Raw genomic sequence first — 22,403 nt, 5'->3', positions numbered from 1 at the left:
GAATAGAGATAAATAAGCAAAATTGAAAAAATAATTTGCCTAGATAGCAAATTGATAAGAACCTTTTATTTTGCATTTCTCCAGTTCTCAAAGTTACATAATAGAATCACCTTTTTAAAATTGGAGTGTAGCTGATTTACAATGTGTGTTAGTTACTTTTCTTTATTAAAGTAAGTTTTAGAAGCTTCTCATAGCAGGCATATTATTTGACCAAATGAACTGTTTTATCTATTATATTAAGGGTCTGTAGAAAAATGTAGATTTCTAAGTACATTCAAGTTAGCCATTTGTTCTTAGTCCCCGTCAATTCCTAATCTCAAACTCAAATCTAACAAACTTCCATCAACATGGACCTTTGCCTAAAAACAGTTTAAATTCCTTTATTCTCTTAAATTCTTCACTATGGCAGTGTTAATTATTCTCCACACTGACCTCTCTGAAGTCTCCAAAATCAGATATTCATTCTATTGACTAGAAGCATTGTTCCAGTAGATTCTGATTTTCTGAAAGGAGCAAGTCCATTCAATAAATAATTAATGAGCACCTGCCATATTCAAGGCACTCTACTAGTTACTTTTGGGGGAACTAAAGAGGTGTAAGTGCCATCCTTACTCTCAAGGGGCTCACAATCTAATGGGAAGAGAAAAGTGTACCTATACACTTGGGGACAGAAAGAACAGACCAGAAGAAGGAAGCGTGCACGAGTCCTCAGCCCTGGCGGCATAGTGGAGTCATTTGGACAACTTTTATGAAGTGTCCAAGCCCATGCCTAGAGATGCTGATGTAATTGGTCTGACGTCTGACTTGATGACTGTTTTGGCTTATTTTTAATATTTATTCATTTCTATGTTTTTATTTAGTTGGCTGCACCTTGTCTCACGTGTGGCGTGCAGAATCTTCACTTGCAGCACATGAACTCTTAGTTTCAGCACGTAGTAGGATCTAGTTCCCTGACCAGGGGTGATCGAACCTGGGCTCCCTGCATTGGGAGCGCTTGAGTCTTATCCACTGGACTACCAAGGAAGTACCTGATATTTTTATAAACTCCTCAGAGGGTTATAAAGAGCAGCCAGGATTGAGAACCCCTGGATTAGGCCTTCTACTTTAAGTTTGACCGAACTCTCTGCATAGTACTGACAAAGACTCTCACGTGCAATCCTTAAAGCAGTTGATTCTTTTTTAAAAATAAATTATTTTATCAAAAATTATACAATGTATGCAAATAGTTTAAAGTCCAGAAAGTCAAATGGCGCTGAGGCTTACGACTAAAATTTAGCAGTCCCCATTCTCTCCATCCCCCAGTTCTTCCTGCATTTTTGACTCTTTAAATTATTTGTAGAGCATTCACACACCTTCAGTTCTCCAAATGTTAACATACTCGTATCTCTTGCTTCATCAAAAACGAATTAACTGGGACTTCCCTGGTGGTTCAGTAGTTAAGAACCTGCCTTTCAGGAAATGTGGGTTCGATCTCTGGTTTGGGAACTAAGATCCCACATTCTTTGGGGCAACTCAGTCTTCGCCCCGCAACTACTGAGCCCGTGGGCCACAACTAGAGAGTCCATTGCGCTGCAGTGAAGGATTCCGCATGACGCAACTAAGAACCGATGCAGCCAAAAATAAACCCAAAAAATGAAAACAGAAAACTAACTAATTGTGGAATTTTTTTTTCTCCCACTTAAAAGTACCCTGAAGCCCCCAAGGAAAGGCAAACAGAAGTAGGTAGTTGGAGCAACAGGAGGCAGAGGAAGCTTCTGTTCAATCCAGGGAAAGGAGAGCTGACGACTGTCAGGTTCAGACTGGCTGCCTTGGTGACCCAAGCAGTTCAGAGAGGCAGCTAAGAGCACTTTTCTAAGCCCCACCCACCTGCTCTCCCGCCTCTTGGAAAGCTGATGGGCTTTATCTGAAATGATAGCCAAAAGCATATATCCACACTTTCTCCTGGACTTACGCTTGGAGAGCACCCTACTCCACCTCCAAAATAAGCCAGTGAGGCGGGGGTGGGTTAGAAACACTGGAAGATGGACTTAAAACGAAGGATGCATTCGACGAGTAAGTTAGAGTGTTATCCTGGGAAGCCCTAAAAATTAGTTTGGCTTGAAGACTTCAGGGACGCCCTGGAGATACATTAGCAGGGATGTCACAAAATCAGTTCTGTATGTAAGGAGCACCTCTGTGACTGTTGGCTTCCCTGGTGGCTCAGGTGATAAAAGCATTTGCTTGCAATGCGGGAGAAACGGTTTCGATCCCTGGGTTGGGAAGATCCCCTGGAGAAAGAAACGGCAACCCACTCCAGTTCTCTTGCCTGGAAAATTCCATGGATGGAGGAGTCTCGTAGGCTACAGTCTATGGGGTCGCAAAGAGTCGGAGACGACTGAGCGACTTCACTTTCACTTTCACTTTTCTGTGGCTGGACAAGATGAAAGCTGGATTGGATTAGAAAACTCAGAGGCAAAGGACCCATCATAAGTCCCAGGGAAGAAGTGGAGGGGAGTGGGGAAGACCAGTGACCCCGCAAATGGAGGCCCAGTGCCAGGAGGCAGTTCTGTGGCTCCATGCTATTCTGACCGAGCCTTGATGTCCTCGCTTGTGACAGATGAAAGGGCGAAGCTGCCACCTGCTGGGGAGCAGGGAGACTCTGCTCTCTGTCCCTTCCTATACTGTTTGAAATAATTTTCAGAAGGTTGCCCTCTTTTCATAAAGCAGGTAGAGGTGTTTGATGGCTTTCGAGGCAAAACAGAGCTTATGAACTTCCTCTGACAGGGCATACTCCGGACTGAGCCCAAACACAATATTCCTCTCCAGGCCTGAAAACTGCTGAATACTGTCTAAAACAATGTGACCATCCAGAACACCAGAGGCCTGGCTGAACACAACCTTTGTGGGTCCACAGGTCTCAAATAATTCCATTGCTCTTAGCAGTGCAAGCTCATAGCGTCCTCTGTCCTCTGCTCTCCTGCACAGAATTGCTATGTCTCTGGGCAGATAGCCACACTGGAACAGGTGGTGACATCTTTCTGCCACGTGTCTCGCAATTTCTTCTGTGGTCAAGTTAGTCTCTGTCTCACACACCCCAGGCAAAGCCTGGGCACGCATTGCTTCTTCATACGAAGCTTCCCTGAACGCCGCCAGTGTGTCTGGAGACACGCTGGGGTGAGGGTTTTCCTTGATCCTCTTCATTTCTTCTTTCATGAGCATCGCTATTTCCAGAGCACAGTGGATCCCGCTGGTGATTGTTTTCCGAGGAAACTGAGCAGATGGAGGCGGAAGGCCGTTGCCATCTCCATGATGGACTTGGAAAGGGTCCAGAAAAAGCCAGAGAATCCCATGGTGTGGGTTTTCACTTCCAGCACCCCTCACCTTTGGGTGGGTGATGCTCTTGGCCTTCATGTACCAGTCACCATATTTACTGCAGAAATGCTCAGTTTCATCCATCACTATGTGCTTGATCTTTGGGAACTCCCCTCCCATGAAGGTTTTCCGGGTCACAGCTCGGCAGGTCGTTTGCTGGCTGTAAGGAGGAAGGAGAGAATAGGGCTTCAGGCATAAAAATGAAAGGAACGCCATGCATTTATGACTCTCTGGATTGGCATTCAAGACTGGCTCTCATCCAGAAGCTGATTCACTGATTCAGCAGTGTCCTGAATACTACAAAAATGCTCTTCTTACAAGGCTCCTGACATCAATTGTTGTTTAGTCACTAAGTCAGGCTTCCCAGGTGGCACTAGTGGTAAAGAACCTGCCTGCCAATACAGGAGATGTAAGAGATGGGGGTTCCATCCCTGGGTCGGGAAAGATCCCCTGGAGGAGGGCATGGCAATCCCCTCCAGTATTCTTGCCTGGAGAATCCTTTGGACAGAGGAGCCTAGTGGGCTATAGTCCATAGGGTCTCATGGAGTTGGACACGACTGAAGTGACTTAGCATGCACGCACAGTCGCTAAGTCACGTCCAGCTCTTTTGCGACCCCATGGACTATAGCCTGCTGGGCTCCTCTGTCCATGGGATTTCCAGGCAAGAATACTGGAGTGGGTTGCCATTTCCTTTTTCAGGGGATCTTCCTGACCCAGGAGTCAAACTCGTGTCTCCTGCTTGGCAGACAGATTCTTTACCACTGAGCTACCTAGAAAGCCTGACAGAATGCATATTGCAAACCCTAATCCTTGGAGCTATCAAGTTAAATCAGCATGTGAGACTTTTAAAATGAACTCAGGTAGAAGATTTTGTTATTTCTACTACAGTCCATTTCTACTGCTTAACAATCCCTAAAGATAAATTCCTTATATCTAAGGGAAATCTCAAAATGAATTTACACTTGTTACTACTATTTCTTTACTTTCTATCTTTTTTAGAGCTGATAAGCAGTCGCCTAGAGGCATATCATAATTTTCATATGAAAAAGAAATATGGGCTCCTATAAGTTCCTCTAAAGAAAACCCTCCTTTCCCACTTATTTTTAGTACAATGCCAGAAGCCTCTCTAGATTTTGGTTAGGAAAGCGTCGAGAGGTTTCTGAGTTCCATGACGTGTCAGGATGTTAGGTAGGGTACCAAGTCTACAGGGCTATGCCTCCATGAAGCTACCATCCTACTTACTTAGCTCAATTTTCATTTATAGTATATTATATCATATAAATAGATACACATGCATATATGTACTTAAAAATTTTTAGTTGTTTATCGCCTCCTCTAATTTAGATTCAAGTCATATCACCCATCCCTACAGATTTCCTGATTTTGCACATGTAGTCCCTGGGGCTTTAATCCCTTTGTCCAGAATCACAAACCCCTGAGTCACAACTATTCAAGTTCTTTTCTTTCAGTTTGCACAGTGTAGACTTCTTGAAGAAAAGCGCTGATTCTTAGCCATCTCTGTATCCCCCTCACATTGTGCTCATCGATACTTGTTCAATTTAACTTGGCTTTTGCCTGGGGTTCTCTTAAAACTTACCTATAAAGCATAAGAAAGAACATAGCTTCAGCACAGTTTAGAAGATCCTTCATTATCTGGCATCTGCCTCCTTTCCAACTTCATCGTTTGTCACACACCCGCAGCTCCTCACTGCTCCAGGCAGACCTACCATTCTGATTCATCTCCATGCCTTTCTATTTGCTGCGTCCTTTGCCCAAAGAGCCCCCAATTAATGCACTCCTCCTATTGACCTCTTAAAAAAGAAGTCAGGATGTCCTTCATTGGAGAGTATTTGCTGACCAAACTACAGCCTAAGCTAAGTTTAAGCACATCTTTACTATCATACTAATTATACAACATTCCCATTGCTTATTTTTCTCTTTGTCTGTCTTACTGGGCTTTACGGCAAGGTCTTCAACATATTTTCCTCCTCTAACACTAAACGTACACTGCATCTAGCATATAAATGGTGCTCACAAAAGATTAGCTTGAGAAATAAGTCAAACAAACCACAAACGAAAAGCCCTCATGCGCTTTAGTAAAACAGCCAATTTCTTTTACTAAACTGAAAGCTAAAAATTTAAATCAGAAGCAAACGTGCATGGTTTCTAAAATGACTGAATCAGAATAAGTCAAACACATAAAAATATTTTATAAATGAAATCAAACAGCATTTAAAATCAAGTTCGTGTTAGGTAGAATGTCTAATTGACTGAAATACCCTATGAAAGCATATCAGTACCCTATTAAAACATTAAATATCAAGCAGAAAGCATATGTGAAGCAAGATGGATTCGTGTCAGCCTTTCTTAAGTTTAAGGCCGTAGACTGTGGGGAAAACTTTCTAGTTCTACAAACTGAAAATTATGCCTATGTGGCTAATTGATGAGATGTTTAAGCGTGAACACTGCAAAGTGCTCTTTTCTAGCTCAGCTGCTTGATCACTTGCAAATATACACATAGTTTGGGCTCTCACCTGTATGCATCAAAGGCATTACACAATCTTACACTAAAGACACAGATTACTGGTGCAATGCTGTTGAAAGACTGACTAAATATATTTATTGTGTTTAGTTAGTGAGGTTCTTACGTCACGAAATCCTTTAAGGAGTCACTTTCGCAAACATAGAGGATCTCCTTGGGCTTGCAGTGGAATACGTCCTTAATTTTCTCCATGATCTTTATAGCCAGCACTGTCTTTCTGGTTCCTGGAAAGCAGTGGACGAACAGTTCTCGGGTCTCCTGAAGGCTCTGTGAAAGCAACTCACACTGCTCCACTACGAGCAAATTGGAAAACTCACAGCCCACTTGGTCGCTCAGAAGGGATCGAGAGCACAGCGAGACCATGATAAGTGCCTGCAACAATTTTTCCATTTCGTCCTCATCAGCAAGCCTGTAGGGTTGGGGATAGCGCAAGGCGATTTCTCTGGGTTTGCACTGTGTGCCGGGCAGGTGCAACAGCCTCGGAATGACACACACTTTCCCCGTGTAACCACCAACAGTTCCCAGTTTCTGCTTTAACTGACGAGCAGTGTTCTGGGCATACCCCAGACCCCCAGTCCACGTGGGGTCTGTTAAGATGGTATAGAGTACCGGGGGGCTATTCACCGCTATTAGGAGAGCATCACACAGGACATACTGCTCCTTCCTTAAGCCGACATCACTCGCCCAGCTTCTGGAAACTATCACAAACCCCTGAGAACAAGGATCTATCTGTGTCTTCATTAATTCCTCCAGTCCTTTATGATCTGAGAAGAGCTTCTTACAGAGGGATTCTGGTTTAAATTGAATCTTTTCCCGTGTCACTGAAAATTCAAGGAATAGAGGTTACTAACATTTATAAAAGGACATTTAAGTATTCCCACGACCTCATAATGAAGTAAGCCTAGCCACGGAACTGTGACTAGGATAAGTTTCCTTATCTGCAAATAAAGCACCTCCTCTTCACAGGCCAGGGCTGTGAATTCCCTGTTCCTGACAGCTCTCATGCAGGCAAGGGCAATCAGGGAGGGGTCTTCACAGAGCAGCCTTCTAGCACTCTGTCCTCAACCCTAACGACCCAGTAACTCTAGGAAGGTACTTCTTGTTAAGGGTGTGTGTGAGAGAGAGAGGGAGAAAGAAAACTGATGCTTTGGGGAAACTAAGAACTTTCCTTTTGGAACAGTGATTCTTAACCTGTGGCAAGTTTGACCCCAGGAGGGTATTTGGGACTGTCTGGAAATGGTTTGACTTTTTGTAGCTGGAGAGGTGCTACTGTCATCTAGTGGCTAGAGGCCAGAAAGGCAGCTAAACTTCCTACAATTCTCAGGGCTGCTGCTGCTGCTGCTGCTGCTGCTGCTAAATCGCTTCAGTCGTGTCCGACTCTGTGCGACCCCATAGACGGCAGCCCACCAGGCTCCCCTGTCCCTGGGATTCTCCAGGCAAGAATACTGGAGTGGGTTGCCATTTCCTCCTCCAATGCATGAAAGTGAAAAGTGAAAGTGAAGTTGCTCAGGCGTGTCCGACTCCCAGCGACTGCAGCCTACCAGGCTCCTCCGTCCATGGGATTTTCCAGGCAAGAATACTGGAGTGGGCTGCCATCGCCTTCTCCAATTCTCAGGGCAGCCTCCCTCAAACCAGATGTAAAATAGAGAGCCAGCAGGAATTTTCTGAGGGACGCAGAGAGCTCAAACCCTGGGCTCTGTGACAACCTAGAGGGGTGGGATGGGGTGGAGGTGGGAGGGAGGTTTAAGAGGGAGGGGACATGTATATACCTATGGCTGATTCATGTTCATGTATGGCGGAAACTAACACAATATTGTAAAGCAATTATCCTCCGATTAAAAATAAAATATTGATTTAAAAAAGAATTATCTAATCCAAATGTCAACAGGGTCGAGGTTGAGAAACTCTGCCTTAGACTCTGCCTGGACTCTTGCCATGGCTCACTTCCTTTTGCCTTGGAAAGCCAGGGGAGCAGTTCTCTCAAATTTATTCTCTCATATTCGGAGGGGGAAAAAAAGCTATCTGTGATTGGAAGCCCAAAGGTACACAGAAGTATAGGGTGGATTTAATGACTGAAAACAAGAGCTCACCATGTGTATTGGTTCAGGACCATCGTGTCTGCTGAGCCTACATCTGATCTTCTCCAAGGAGGAAGTCTGGGATGCATTGCTACCAACCACCCCCCACCGGCGACTTAATTTTAGGGAATAAATTGTCCCCTCAATTAAAATCAAGAAGGAATACCTGGAAACAGGTGCTGTTGGAGAGCCTCCTTAAATTCTAGAACTTTGATGGGATATGACAGGCTTCTTAGGGGAGATGAAGCTGATGAAATCAGGTGAAGGCTGTGGTCAGCCTCCAAATTGGAAGGAACTAAAAAAAAAAAAACCCACAAAGCATCATTTTAGATGATAAAGAACTTTTCTATTGCTCTTCCTACAGTTGACGTATGACATGTGCCATGCCTGGGCTGCCCGCCCTCTTCCTACGCTGTCAATAGTTCATGCATGTTAGGAAGGAGGTCCGGGACTCCTACAGGGCCATGCACCTTCTAAGTCACCTGTAACTCATCTCAGACAAGTCATTTCTCCTCTCTATCCTGTAAGGGTGAGCAGGTGGTCCCTGCAGTTCCTTCCAATTCTAATACTCTGGTTCCAGGTCACCCCTAAACAGAAAAGGTTTCTAGTAGTGGTGGTGGTGGGATGGCAGAAAAAGTAACCACAGGATTTCCTTGGTAGTCCAGTGGTGAGGACTCCGCCTCCAATGCTGGGGATATGGGTTCAATCCCTGGCCAGGCAACTAAGGTCCAATATAGGAACTAAGGTCCAGCATGCCTAAAAAAATTTTTTTAAGTAAGCACAGTAATTTTTTTTATATTGTGATAGTTGTTAAAGGTCCCCGCCCCCCCCCCCCCATTGCACCCCTGCCAAGTTTAGAAAAATAAAAAGTGGTACAATCTCTAGTTTGGTGTGTGTGTCTGTAAAGGAAACTCTAATCTAAGATAAGAGAAAGCATAGTCCAATACAATCACTCAAGTCTTGATCCAAGCTTCTTTTTACAAAATCTGGAACTAAATGACGCTGGAGGCAAACTGATAAATTTCACTCAGCCTATCAGTCTTTTATGGGCCGATCTGAAATCGCCAGGGCTGATGCTTAGCAAAACTGAAAAGAAGTGAAAACACAAAGTCCTCTTCCCACACCCCCTTCCCCAGCACCTCCTTTTGCGTAAGTTCTTAGTTTTTCTCCACTTGGTGGTGCCCCCAGCCCTGAGAGTGGTTCAAGATATGGGTTCCTAATGTTACTGAAGCAATTCAAATTTGTCAACAAGGTTCCCTTGAAAGGACTAGTGGACAGCTATTCTTAAACAGCATTTCTCTAAAATATCACCTTTAGAGAGACTAAAGATGAATGTTTTAGTGTAGGAATATCAGCCTGCAAATTTGTTTCAGCAGACCTCTACAGTGTGTAAAAATGAGACCAAAAAGGATACATCAAACGGTAAACTGCTTGTGATTATGAATGACTTTGGCTTTTGCTTCTTGTATTTTTTTGGTTTCCTATTACATACATGTTAACTTTTAAGAAAAGAATGTTATTTTTAAAAGCTTAGGAAAAATTAAAAAGGAACTTTCATAAATTCATGGCTGATGACATACAGGCTTTTCTTGACTTCACACAGTTCATATTCTGAGTCTTTGGAACTAAAAATATAGAAAATCACCCTTAAAGAGGGAAGATTCGTAAGCAAAGGCAGATTTCTGTTCTTTTCTTGTTTAGTTGCTGTTATTTCCAACTCTTCTGCCACCCCATGGCATGGATGGTAGCCCGCCAGGCTCCTCTGTCCATGGGATTCCCAGGCAAGAATACTGGAGTGGGTTGCCATTTCCTTCTCCAGGGGATCTTCCCAACCCAGGGATCGAACCTGCGTCTCCTGCATTGGCAGGCAGATTCTTTACGGCTGATCCCCCAGGGAAGCCCCATTCTTTACCTGGACAAATAACCAAATGAAGACAGAAGTTTCTGCCTCCTGATTGAACAATGGCTTCTCTTCTGCTTTACCTGATTGAATATCCAGCATCATGGTTACCCACTGCTCAGCTGACAGCCTCGTGACAGAATTGTCCCTGATGATCCAGGAATCCGGGGCTTCTGTGAATACGACACAGCAGAAGGGCTCCACGTGGACCACACAGACATAACCATACAGGACATCTTTTTGGTATACATTTAAGATTTTGGTAGTGAAGTTCACCTTCGGCTTCTCACAGCAGAAGTGGAATGTAGGCAATTTTTCTATGCAGTTTTCTATTTCTTTTTTTAGCAAGTCAGGGTTCACTTTTTCTCCCTGACATCCAAACACTTCTTTGCTCTTATCATCCACCCCGATAATTAGGTATCCCCCATGGGTGTTGGCAAATGCAGAGACATAATGAGGCAGCATTTCTTTAGTCCGAGGAATGATCTTTTTGGTGGTGAACCTTTTAAACTCGACGTGTGTGGACTCAGTGAAGTTGAGCTTCTCCTTATACACAAGCTTATCCTTTTTAACAAATTCTGAGGCACTCATCCTCATGTCTTCCTCTTCCTGCATATATCTATCCAGAGCTTTCTGAGAATGTAGCTCCTGCATCTTTGATCTTCCTCTCTGGGTTCTAGACTGTTTCTCTAGGAGGAGCTCCAGGGCGCTGTGGGCACTCAAATTGATGGTGGAAGTCACAGCTCTCTGATATAAATTGGAGCGCAAGCTGCAGATCCTTAGGCTGAAAACATCTGGGCACCATGACTTCACAAAAATCATAAGATTGCGTCCCTGCTGCACATAGTCAAGGTATTTCTGTGAACCTGAAGGGAGGAGCTTCTGAAAAGAAGTTTCCAGATCATGTCCCAGTCCGTGGCATCGGTAACTGTAAGTTTTATCCTCAATCTCCGCTTTGATCACACCCCCTCCAGAATTTAACAGTGCACACGTCGCTTGGATGATTCTAGAGTTCTCAGTTCTTTTCAAATAGCTATTGGTCATCCTCTTCCTGTTTTCCTCTCCGAAAGTGACTCTGCCCACTTCTACGGTTATCTCGGGATAAAGCATTTCCGTCTCCATCTTGAGGCTTTCCACATCAGCAGCCCTTCTGCGTCACAAACAATGACAGAAAGAGGTTCCAATAAATAATTAGGACAGAAATGTTGTTTCAATATTAACATGAATTCCGGAGATTGTAAAATTTTCTTCAAAGCTGTAAATTCTTGGAGATAGATTTTAGTATTGGAAATCATCTTTGATATCACTGTGTTTTTTTAATTGGAGTATAATTGCTTTACAATGTTGTATTAGTTTCTGCTGTACAACCATGTGAATCAGCTACCTGTATATAGTCATTCCCTCCCTCTCGAGCCTCCTTCCCATGCCCCTATCCCACTCTTCTAGGTCAGAGTCCACTGTTTTCTCCCAACTTTGTCAAGACCTTAGGCTTCCCAGCATGAATGAGCATAAACTAAATGCGTAATATTCAACCATAGAGGAAAAAATTGTATTGTTGAAAATTTTAGCTGTTTTTCATTTAAAATCAGGAAGCATCAACAGTGAGCCCAGATATAAAGGGCATGGATTGTTACAGGAGCTAAACAAATTTTACAGAAATGGTTGCCATCAGAAGATGCTCCTATTTACAATTCAAAGGGGAAAGAAGACAATAGAGAACCAAGAGAGTATAGCTTTGAAGTATATGTGGTGTACAAGATCTAGTTATAAAAACAAACATAAAACTTGGTATTCTCTATGAGCTATTTTATACATTTAAAAAAGCTTTATTCTACTCCTGAAAGAATGCCAACTGACACCAAATGCAGAAATCTTTCAAGCTCTTCAGACATTCTTCTAAAAGTACATTTCTTATACAGTGTGATGTAGGAACAGTTTTCCTTGCTTTCTAGTAGTTCTGCCTGTGGGAACCTCTAAGACCTGGGAATGGACATGAGCCTTTGAGACATAGTTACTAAATTGTGGTCAACCTCCTTTTGCGTCCCAGATCAGAAAATAGCCGTCTAAATTTAAGTTGGCACCCCAGAAGCAGATGTTACAGAAACGTCCCCTCCTTTGTTTTTGTTAATTGCAAAATAAAATATTTACCAACCCAAACCAAAATTCTTCCTCAAGAAGAAGAGAGCCCAGTCGTGCCCAGTCGTGTTTCTTCTCCCACCCCCCCCCCCACCCCCCATAATTTCTGCTAAGCAGAGGCTATGTGGGTGTTGTTTGTATCCACCAAGAGGAAAAGAAAGCAGGCATCCAGCGGGCTGGGTCCCCTCCTCTGCCATTAGTTTACTCTTGGTTGCTTTCTCACTTCCTCCAAGCAAACCAGAATCAACCCGATGAGTTGTTTTTTTCATAGGTATACATTTACATTTGTGAATACAAATGTAAATGTCTGGCTCTTAGAGAAATTTCTGGTAAGATTCTATTCATATCATAGAACCACAGTAGTGGTTAACTACTTTAAAGATCATTTTAACCATCAATCTGGTTCTTAAATACTCTCTACAATATTCACAACTCCCAACAAATTGCTTTCCAGTAACTGCTTAAACACCTCCAATAACAACTCATTGTCTCTCAAATTAGTCCCCTTCTATTTTCTGACAGCTTTGTTATATATAGCCTGCTTATTTTTAGCTATAATCTGTCTTCCTATAACTTCTGCATGCTGGGACTAAAACAAATCTACTTGCTTTTAAACTAGAAGAACTATACTCTCACGGATGTTACTTGAGTGCTGATAACAACCATGATAGATACAAAGTGGTCTGAGAGTCTAGCTCCAGATGCACATCTATGTGCTCCACATGTCCCCAGATTTCTCACTCATCTTCCTTTACCAGATTCTCCTGAGCTATAATTTTATTAAGTTCTTTATGCCCTCAGACAAAAGCTGAGAAGAGATGGATGAGATTAAAAAAACATTTTTTTTTTTTACCTGATGCCCTTGCTTTTCCTCTTGCTGTTTCAGTTCCACATCTGGGTTTGGTCTGAATGTTTGCCTTCTCTCACAGTCCCTGTTGCCTTCTGATATCAGCCTGGGAGGAGCAGGAACTCTGCCAGACTCCCCAAGACTTCGCAACATTGACCCACTGAGAAAGGCTGATAAGGAGTCAAGAGAAGTCCATGACAAGGCAGATTGGCAGGCCACAGTCTGACCTCTGGGAGTAAATGAAGGAGTAATGGGAAAATTAAGGGGTTTTCAAGTGCAGGGCCAAAGCTAAAACTTCCCACCTCTGAAAGGCTGAATGTCTTTTCTCATACACCCTACAAGCATCTTCTGTTATAGTTAATTTCATTTCAAAGCTCTATATCTATTTTAAATTAAGCTGCCCTGTACATGTCCATTATGAACAATATTAACCTATTTTATCACCTTCCAAATTGTTTGTCTGTTCTTCAGTTCAGTTCAGTTCAGTCGTGTCTGACTCTGCGACCCCATGAATCGCAGCACACCAGGCCTCCCTGTCCATCACCAACTCCCAGAGTTCACTCAGACCTACGTCCATCGAGTCAGTGATGCCATCCAGCCATCTCATCCTCTGTCGTCCCCTTCTCCTCCTGCCCCCAATCCCTCCCATCATCAGTCTTTTCCAATGAGTCAATTCTTCACATGAGGTGGCCAAAGTACTGGAGCTTCAGCTTTAGCATCATTCCTTCCAAAGAAACCCCAGGGCTGATCTCCTTCAGAATGGACTGGTTGGATCTCCTTGCAGTCCAAGGGACTCTCAAGAGTCTTCTCCAACACCACAGTTCAAACGCATCAGTTCTTCAGCGCTCAGCCTTCTTCACAGTCCAACTCTGTGTCTGTTCTTACTTATATTCTATTTTTCCTATTCTTCCTTTTCTAGACCCTTTCTAGAAAAATGCTTATTGATGAAGGTTTGGCTATCATGGATGAGAGGATTACAGATGATTTCTCATCAAATTTCTTTTCCTTTCCTTCTTTTTTTAAACTTTTCTGTATTTTCTAAATGGTCTACAATAAATGTCCATCATTTGTATAATTTACAAAACAATTAAATGAAAAAAATAAAACAGATAAGAGACGGTTATCTCATTTGGGGATGCTAGTTAAACTGAATCAAGTTTCTTATAGAGGGCTGACTGATGGCCACCATTTATTGATGGTGATGATGGGGATGGACCTATAAATGTTAACTTACAAGGGCTTCCCTGACAGCTCAGTGAGTAAAGAATGCAGGAGACCCTGGTTCGAATCCTGGGTCGGGAAGATCTGCTGGAGAAGGGATAGGCTACCCACCCCAGTATTCTTGGGCTTCCCTTGTGGCTCAGCTGGGAAAGAATCTGCCTGCAATGAGGGAGACCTGAGTTCTATCCTGGGTTGGGAAGATCCCCTGGAGAAGGGAAAGGCTACCCATTCTGGTATTCTGGCCTGGAGAATTCCATGGACTATACAGTCCATGGGGTCTCAAAGAGTCAGGCAGGACTGAGCAACTTTCACTTTCACTTACAAGGAAAAAGGATCTTTACAGGTGTGATTAAGTACTGATGTTGAGATGAGGAGATTATCCATGTGGGCCCTAAGTTTAAACCAGAAGTGTTCTCATAAGAGCACCAGTGGCGAGAGGTTTGATATGTACAAAAGAGAAGGCAAAAGACTGCAGAGGCAGAGACTGGAGTGATGTGGCCACATGTGGGGGGTGTCAGCAAGCATGGGGAACAGCCAAATAGACTGCCCCCTAGAGCTTCTGAGGAAGTGGAGCACAGCCCCTGCTGATACCCTGATTTCTGCCCACTTGTGTCAAACTCTTGGCAGTGACAGAATAAGCTTTTGTTCTTTTAAACAACCAAAGTTGTGGTAATTTGTTACAGCAGCCCCAGAAAACTAACACAGTTCTTTCCCGCTAAGTCAAACCATCAAACATTTACCATCTACTTCAACTTGTTTATGACGAAATGACAATAGTAAATAGGTTTCTGAATACCCCTCATATTTCATTAACTAAGGTTACTGTTCCTATGAAGTTCTGCTTTGCTGGCAGACCCTTTGTACCTGTTGTACTGAAAAGAGTTTCCAGGACAGGAGGCAGAATGGATACTATGATGAATAATCAGCACAGTTCAGTTCAGTCGCTCAGTCGTGCCGGACTCTTTGCAACCCCATGAATCGCAGCATGCCAGGCCTCCCTGTCCATCACCAACAAACTAATAAAGTGCAAGGGTCGGCTCTCAGCTTCAACTTTAACCCTTTTCACTCATGTCATTTTCAAATCCAGTCTCATGTATTTTATTTTTTAATTTCTTGGCCACACTGAGTGCTGATCCTAATTCCCTAACCAGGGAACCACTGGACCACCAGGGAAGTCCTCAGTCTCATTTTTTTTTACCTTTAGTCCTCACTGTACAGCACGTAGGATCTTAGTTCCCTGACCAGGAATCGAACCTGTGCCCCTTCATTGGAAGTGCAGAGTGTTAACCACTGGGCTTCCAGGGAAATCCCCGAAGTCTCACTTTTAGTTCTACCGTCTACCTTAATTCTCAGCTTCACTGAAATCTTTCTGATATTACTTACTTTTAGAAAGATAGAAACGACCATCATTTACTGGACATGTGCCTTTGGGCACAAGGGACCAAGCTGGGAGTGTGGCACACCACATGGAAACTGAGATTACTTGGCCAGGATTCCCTGGTGGCTCAGATGGTTAAGAGTCTGCCTGCAATGGGGGAGACCTGAGTTCCATCCCTGGGTCGGGAAGATCCCCTGGAGAAAGAAGGAAATGGCAACCCCCTCCAGTAATCTTGCCTGGAAAAGCCCAAGGCCAGAGGAGCCTGGCAGGCTACAGTCCATGGACTCAGACACGACTGAGTGACTTCACTTTCACTTTTCAAGTGGAAGAGCTGGAGGGTGGTCAGGTCTGTTTAATACAAATGCTCCTACTCCTTCCATTGCCTCTCAAATTTAGGATTCTGGATTGCTTTGGAGTCTTCAAAATCAGAAATTTACCTAAGTACTTCCTTTTTTCTTCCCAGTCAACAGGAAAGACATTTTATGGGGCAGGAGAAGAAGGAATTGGATTGCTTTCTCCTTCTTGTTCTTTGTGTGTGTGTGTGCTGGGTCTTTGTTGCTGCACACCGGCTTTCTCTAGTGGTGGCATCAGGGCTTCTTGACTTGCGAAGCACAAGCTCTAGAACCCAGGCTCATTATTTGTGGTGCAGTGGCTTCATTGCCCCATCGCATGTGGAATCTTCCTGGACCAGAGATCAAACTCAGGTCCCATGCTTTGGAAGGCAGATTCTTAACCACTGGACCACCAGGGACGTTCTTCTTCTTATTCTTTAATGAACTATTGGGAACCAAATCAGGAAAAGAAAGGAAAATGTGAGAGATGAGCAAAGAGAGTTTCTCGTCTTCAAAGTTCCTTAGTCAAGTCCCCTGGCTATGAATAGTAAGTTATCAGAACAGGGAGGAGTTCTCATTTTGGCTCTGATAGCTAGAAGCAAATGTCCGTGATATGAAGCAACTTGAAATCAGTAGCTTGGACAGTGATTCTCTCTAGGTCTTGGGACAGTAATCTGGCCATTCTGTTGACAGTTAGCTAAGAACTAGAGCCCCCCACTTATTTAAGATGTGTTTATTCACTCTGCATTTCAGTTTATCCTCAGAGATAATTACAGCACAGCCTTCAAGCTCAAAAGCGCAAACAGTTGAATACCAGCCTTCATCTCGCTCTAAATTCATTTGTCAGTATGACTTGACTAGCATAGCAGACTTGATAACATAGTGACGGACAGCCACAGTGCTGTTTTTACCACACCACCATCTGACTCTGAGTAAGTCTTTCATTCATTCTCTCATTCAGTCAACCACTTTTTTTTTTTTTTTTGAGCCCCAAGGGCATTGCAATTCCATCACTTTTTAGCTCTGAAGCTATGGTTAAGATAATCCAAGTCAAAGGTTCCTTCTGTATAAATTGGAGGTAATAATAGTGCCTTCTTCATATAGTTCTTGTGAGAATGAAGTGAAATGATGTATACAAAGAATTTAGCATGGTGCCTGGGATAGAATGTCAGCTTTTCGTTTAATAATCAATTATCAAGCACTTACTGTGTTCCAAACATAGTACTGTGCTCTGGGGCTACTGGTCATTTTCACCATTTAGTGACTGCCTTCTTTGGGCCAGATCTGTAACTTTGATGATCTCGAAGTAACTTGTCCTCATAGTAACTTGTAAGACATGCATTATTTTCACCATCTTATAAATGAAGAAACTGAGTTAAGAAAATTACACACATAGTAGTTAGCAGAGCTGAGATCCGAACCCTTGGAGTCCAGCTGATTTCAAAACTCACTATCATTCTGCCGTGCAGCCTTTCCTGTTAGCAAGAATAAGACACGTGTCCTGTTCACAATCTAGAGGGGGAAAACATGTATTAAAGAACTCATGGCAATACAACATATGTGGTAACACCAGGTGAGAACTTTATGTACTATGCATTGTTCTCAATTCTCATAATAGCTCCATGAGGTAGGTACTGTCACTATTCCCACTTTTACAGATAGAGAAACTGAGGAACAGAGAGTTTGTGATGCTTGCAAATACTATAACCCATACAAATGACCGTAACACTCTAGTGCCATTCTGGCAAGCTAGACTCATACGAACAGTGTGCTTTGGGTGTTCTAACAAGTGAAAATGACTAAGCTTGTGAGAACAAGATAAGATCTCACAAATGAGATGGTATATGAGCTTAATCCTGGAAGTAAGTGTGCACCAGGTTGAGAAAGGGTGATGGGGAAGGAAGGGGAATACCAGGAAAAGGAAACAGCACTTGCAAAGGCCCATTCTCTTCACTGTCTAAACTCTCTTATTTTTAAAGTACAATGAAAGTGATGAAAGTGAAAGTCACTCAGTCATGTCCAACTTCTTGTGACCCCATGGACTATGCACTCCATGGAATTCTCTAGGCCAGAATACTGGAGTGGGTAGCCTTTCTCTTCTCCAGGGGATATTCCCAACTCAGGGATTGAACCCAGGTCTCCCGCATTGCAGGAGGATTCTTTACCAGCTGAGCCACCAGGGAAGCCCAAGAATACTGGATTGGAAAGCCTGTCCTTCCTCCAGCGGATCTTCCTGAGTCAGGAATCCAACCTAGGGCTCCTGCATTGCAGGTGGATTCTTTACCAACTGAGGTATCAGGGAAGCCCTTTAATAGGTCTCTAAAGAAGGCATTCCATTTTTCTCCACACTTTCCTTTTATTTCTTCATGTCTTTCTCCCCATCCCTATCCTCCTGCCACCCTTCACACGCCACCTGTCCATTTCTTACTAGCTGTCACCTGGACATTTGCCATCACTTGAAAGAGCGTCCCCTTCTTTCACTCTGCCTTCCTTCCATCTATTTAAAAACATAGTCGCCTAATGGGTTTTCATATCTAATCACCTATCTCCTCAGACTCTGAAATCTTCACATTGCCCACTTTGTCCAGAATAGTCTAAACTGCACAGGCTGTAAGCTGCCATCTCGGCCTGTCTTTCAATTCGTGCCACCCCCTTTCATCACGGCTAACACTGGTCCTCAACTTTGGTGTGAATCAGAATCTCCCCTGGTATGCGTGTGCGTGTGTGTGTGTGTGTGTGTGTGTGTGTGTGCTCAGTAGCTTCAGTCGTGTCCAACTCTTTGTGGCCCTATAGACTGTAGCCCACCAGGCTCCTCTGTCCATGGGATTCCCCAGGCAAGAATACTGGAGTGGGTTGCCATGCCCTCCTCCAGAGGATCTTCCCGACCTGGGGATCCTGGGGATTGAACTCGCATCTGCCTGTGTCTCCTGCGTTGCAGGCGGATTCTTTACCCACTGAGCCACCTGGGAAGCCCACTCCCTTAACATACTTATTAAAAATATACACACCTGGGGGCTCCACCTCCAGATTCAACCTTACTGATTCCGGAAAACTGAATTGTGCAGTTTTGTCCTTTGTTTTTGATGTTTTAGGACGTCTGTGTTAACTTTCCTTCCGGTGTTTCTAACTCACTGACTTTTGAGAAACACTACACCGTTTCAACCTTACCTAAATTTGGAGGGGAATGGCAACCCACTCCAATATTCGTGCCTGGAGAATTTCATGGACAGAGGAGCCTGGTGGACTCCAGTCCATGGGGTCGCAAAGAATCGGACACGACTGAACGACACTCACTCACCTATACTTTCTATTTAATTCAAGAGTTAAATTATCTGCTCCCAGAATCTCCTAATTCTCAAATCCCATGCATCTTTCAAGACTCAGATCAAAGGCCATCTCTTCCGTGACGTTTTCCCCGCACTCTTTTGCAGTTCTTTGATATTTAATGCCCTCTCTTTGTTGTTGAGTGAAAAGTGAAGTCGCTCAGTCATGTCTGACTCTTTGCGACCCATGGACTGTAGCCCACCAAGCTCCTCCATCCATGGGATGCTCCAGGCAAGAATACTGGAGTGGGTTGCCATTCCCTTTGTTATTTAGGAAGAGCCCAAACCTCTGACCAGCCAATAAGTTTCCCCTGGGTGGGGAAGAAGGGGCACATTCATCAAAGTTCACCCCAACCTCTCTAGAGCTCAGGTGGAAGTTTGGCACAAGCACAGTATTGCTGGATCATTGTCTGAACCGAGAGCTCTTCCTGTCAACTGCAATTGGCACTTATGGGTTAAAGCGTCTGCCTGCAATGTGGGAGACCTGGGTTCAATCCCTGGGTCAGGAAGATCCCCTGGAGAAGGAAATGGCAACCCACTCCAGTATTCTTGTCTGGAGAATCCCATAGACTGAGGAGCTTGGTGGGCTACAGTCCACAGGTCCCAAAGAGTTGGACATGACTGAGCGACTTCACTTTCACTTTCAAGAGCATTGCCAACAACTGAACAACAGAGTTTGCCATCTGCCTAGAGATGAATAGCTGTTGACCTTCAACAGCCCCTGAGGGAGTTCAGGGTGGAGTGAGGCACTCTGTGCTCCAGGGAATCTGGTGGGACAGGTGTTAGATAGTTGGATATTTTTAGGAACAGATTTTATGATCTCAAACCTTCCATTGCCTCATACCTAGAGAAGCACTAAATCCCTTCATGGTGACATCAGATCCTCAGGACTAACAAAAAGCCTTTTGTAAAATGAGTGCTTCAGGGTATTGAACTCCGCCTTTCAGTTGAGTTCAGTCGCTCAGTCCGACTCCTTGGACCCCACGAATCGCAGCACGCCAGGCCTCCCTGTCCATCACCATCTCCCGGAGTTCACTCAGACTCATGTTCATCGAGTCCATGATACCATCCAGCCATCTCATCCTCTGTCATCCCCTTCTCCTCTTGCCCCCAATCCTTCCCAGCATCCGAGTCTTTTCCAATGAGTCAACTCTTCACATGAGGTGGCCTAAGTAATGGAGTTTCAGCTTTAGCATCATTCCTTCCAAAGAAATCCCAGGGCTGATCTTCAGAATGGACTGGTTGGATCTCCTTGCAGTCCAAGGGACCCTCAAGAGTCTTCTCCAACACCACAGTTCAAAAGCATCAATTCTTTGGTGCTCAGCCTTCTTCACAGTCCAACTCTCACATCCATACATGACCACAGGAAAAACCACAGCCTTGACTAGATGGACCTTAGTCAGCAAAGTAATGTCTCTGCTTTTGAATATGCTATCTAGGTTGGTCATAACTTTTCTTCCAAGGAGTAAGCGTCTTTTAATTTCATGGCTGCATTCACCATCTGCAGTGATTTTGGAGCCCCCCAAAATAAAGTCTGACACTGTTTCCACTGTTTCCCCATCTATTTCCCATGAAGTGATGGGACCAGATGCCATGATCTTCGTTTTCTGAATGTTGAGCTTTAAGCCAACTTTTTCACTCTCCTCTTTCACTTTCATCAAGAGGCTTTTAGTTCCTCTTCACTTTCTGCCATAAGGGTGGTGTCATCTGCATATCTGAGGTTATTGATATTTCTCCCGGCAATCTTGATTCCAACTTGTGCTTCTTCCAGTCCAGCATTTCTCATGATGTACTATGCATATAAGTTAAATAAGCAGGGTGACAATATACAGCCTTGACATACTCCTTTTCCTATTGGGAACCAGTCTGTTGTTCCATGTCCAGTTCTAACTGTTGCTTCCTGAACTGCATACAGATTTCTCAAGAGGCAGGTTAGGCGGTCTGGTATTCCCATCTCTTTCAGAATTTTCCACAGTTTATTGTGATCCACACAGTCAAAGGCTTTGGCATACTCAATAAAGCAGAAGTAGATGTTTTTTGGAACTCTCTTGCTTTTTCGATGATCCAGTGGATGTTGGCAATTTGATCTCTGGTTCCTCTGCCTTTTTTAAAACCAGCTTGAACATCAGAATGTTCACGGTTCACATATTGCTGAAGCCTGGCTTGGAGAATTTTGAGCATTACTTTACTAGCATGTGAGATGAGTGCAATTGTGCAGTAGTTTCAGCATTCTTTGGCATTGTCTTTCTTTGGGATTGGAATGAAAACTGATCTTTTCCAGTCCTGTGGCCACTGCTGAGTTTTCCAAATTTGCTGGCATATTGAGTGCAGCACTTTCACAGCATCATCTTTCAGGATTTGAAACAGCTCAACTGGAATTCCACCACCTCCACCAGCTTTGTTCGTAGTGATAATTTCTAAGGCCCACTTGATTTCAAATTCCAAGATGTCTGGCTCTAGATTAGTGATCACATCATCATCATTATCTGGGTCGCGAAGATCTTTTTTGTACAGTTCTTCCGTGTATTCTTGCCACCTCTTCTTAATATCTTCTGCTTCTGCTAGGTCCATACCATTTCTGTCCTTTATCGAGCCCATCTTTGCATGAAATGTTCCCTTGGTGTCTCTAATTTTCTTGAAGAGATCTCTAGTCTTTCCCATTCGGTTGTTTTCCTCTCTTTCTTTGCACTGATTGCTGAAGAAGGCTTTCTTATCTCTTCTTGCTATTCTTTGGAACTCTGCATTCAGATGCTTATATCTTTCCTTTCCTCCTTGGCTTTTCGCTTCTCTTCTTTTCACAGCTATTTGTAAGGCTTCCCCAGACAGCCATTTTGCTTTTTGCATTTCTTTTCCATGGGGATGGTCTTGATCCCTGTCTCCCGTGCAAAGGAGAAAACCTTATATCTTGTCTTTCACCCACTGCTGCGTTGGAAGTCTCTCAGAGCTATCTGAGATGCTGCCTCCCGGGCTGCAGTCCTCATTTTGCCCCAAATAGAACTTAACCCACAACTCTCACGTTGTACATCTTTTTTAGCCGACATTCCCAAAAGTCCAGGGCACACACACTCTACAACCCTGCCTCAGATGCCTTTCCCTAGTGAAACAAGGCACTCTAGGTAACAGCCTCTCCTACGTCGGAAATTAAGGAATTAAAGGACGGGCAGAAACTACCCAAAGTCTAACTTCTAACTCAGGCTTCAGAACCCGCCCAGCCACAGAGCGACTGCAAATACGCTTGCGCCCTCTGGCCGGCTCCGTCCCCAAAGTTCGCCTCGCGCTCCGATTGGCTGCTCTC

General features: G+C 43.9%; 1 protein-coding gene across 1 annotated transcript; it reads right to left on the bottom strand.

The window, feature by feature from the left end:
* Positions 1–51: 51 nt before the first annotated feature.
* On the bottom strand, positions 52–12,914 carry LOC101113085 (protein SLFN14). The gene is made up of 5 exons (XM_042255407.2): positions 12,861–12,914; positions 9,955–11,021; positions 8,138–8,266; positions 6,000–6,714; positions 52–3,511 (listed from the first exon to the last, which is right to left on the bottom strand). The coding sequence occupies exons 2-5, from the start codon at positions 10,991–10,993 to the stop codon at positions 2,677–2,679; spliced, it is 2,718 nt and encodes a 905-aa protein (XP_042111341.1). The 5' UTR covers positions 10,994–11,021; positions 12,861–12,914; the 3' UTR covers positions 52–2,676.
* Positions 12,915–22,403: the final 9,489 nt, after the last annotated feature.

The sequence above is a fragment of the Ovis aries genome, chromosome 11 (assembly GCF_016772045.2).
Source record: "Ovis aries strain OAR_USU_Benz2616 breed Rambouillet chromosome 11, ARS-UI_Ramb_v3.0, whole genome shotgun sequence".
NCBI lineage: Eukaryota > Metazoa > Chordata > Mammalia > Artiodactyla > Bovidae > Ovis > Ovis aries.
The sequence above is the reverse complement of the archived record's forward strand: the minus strand, read 5'-3'. Positions and strand labels throughout refer to the sequence as shown.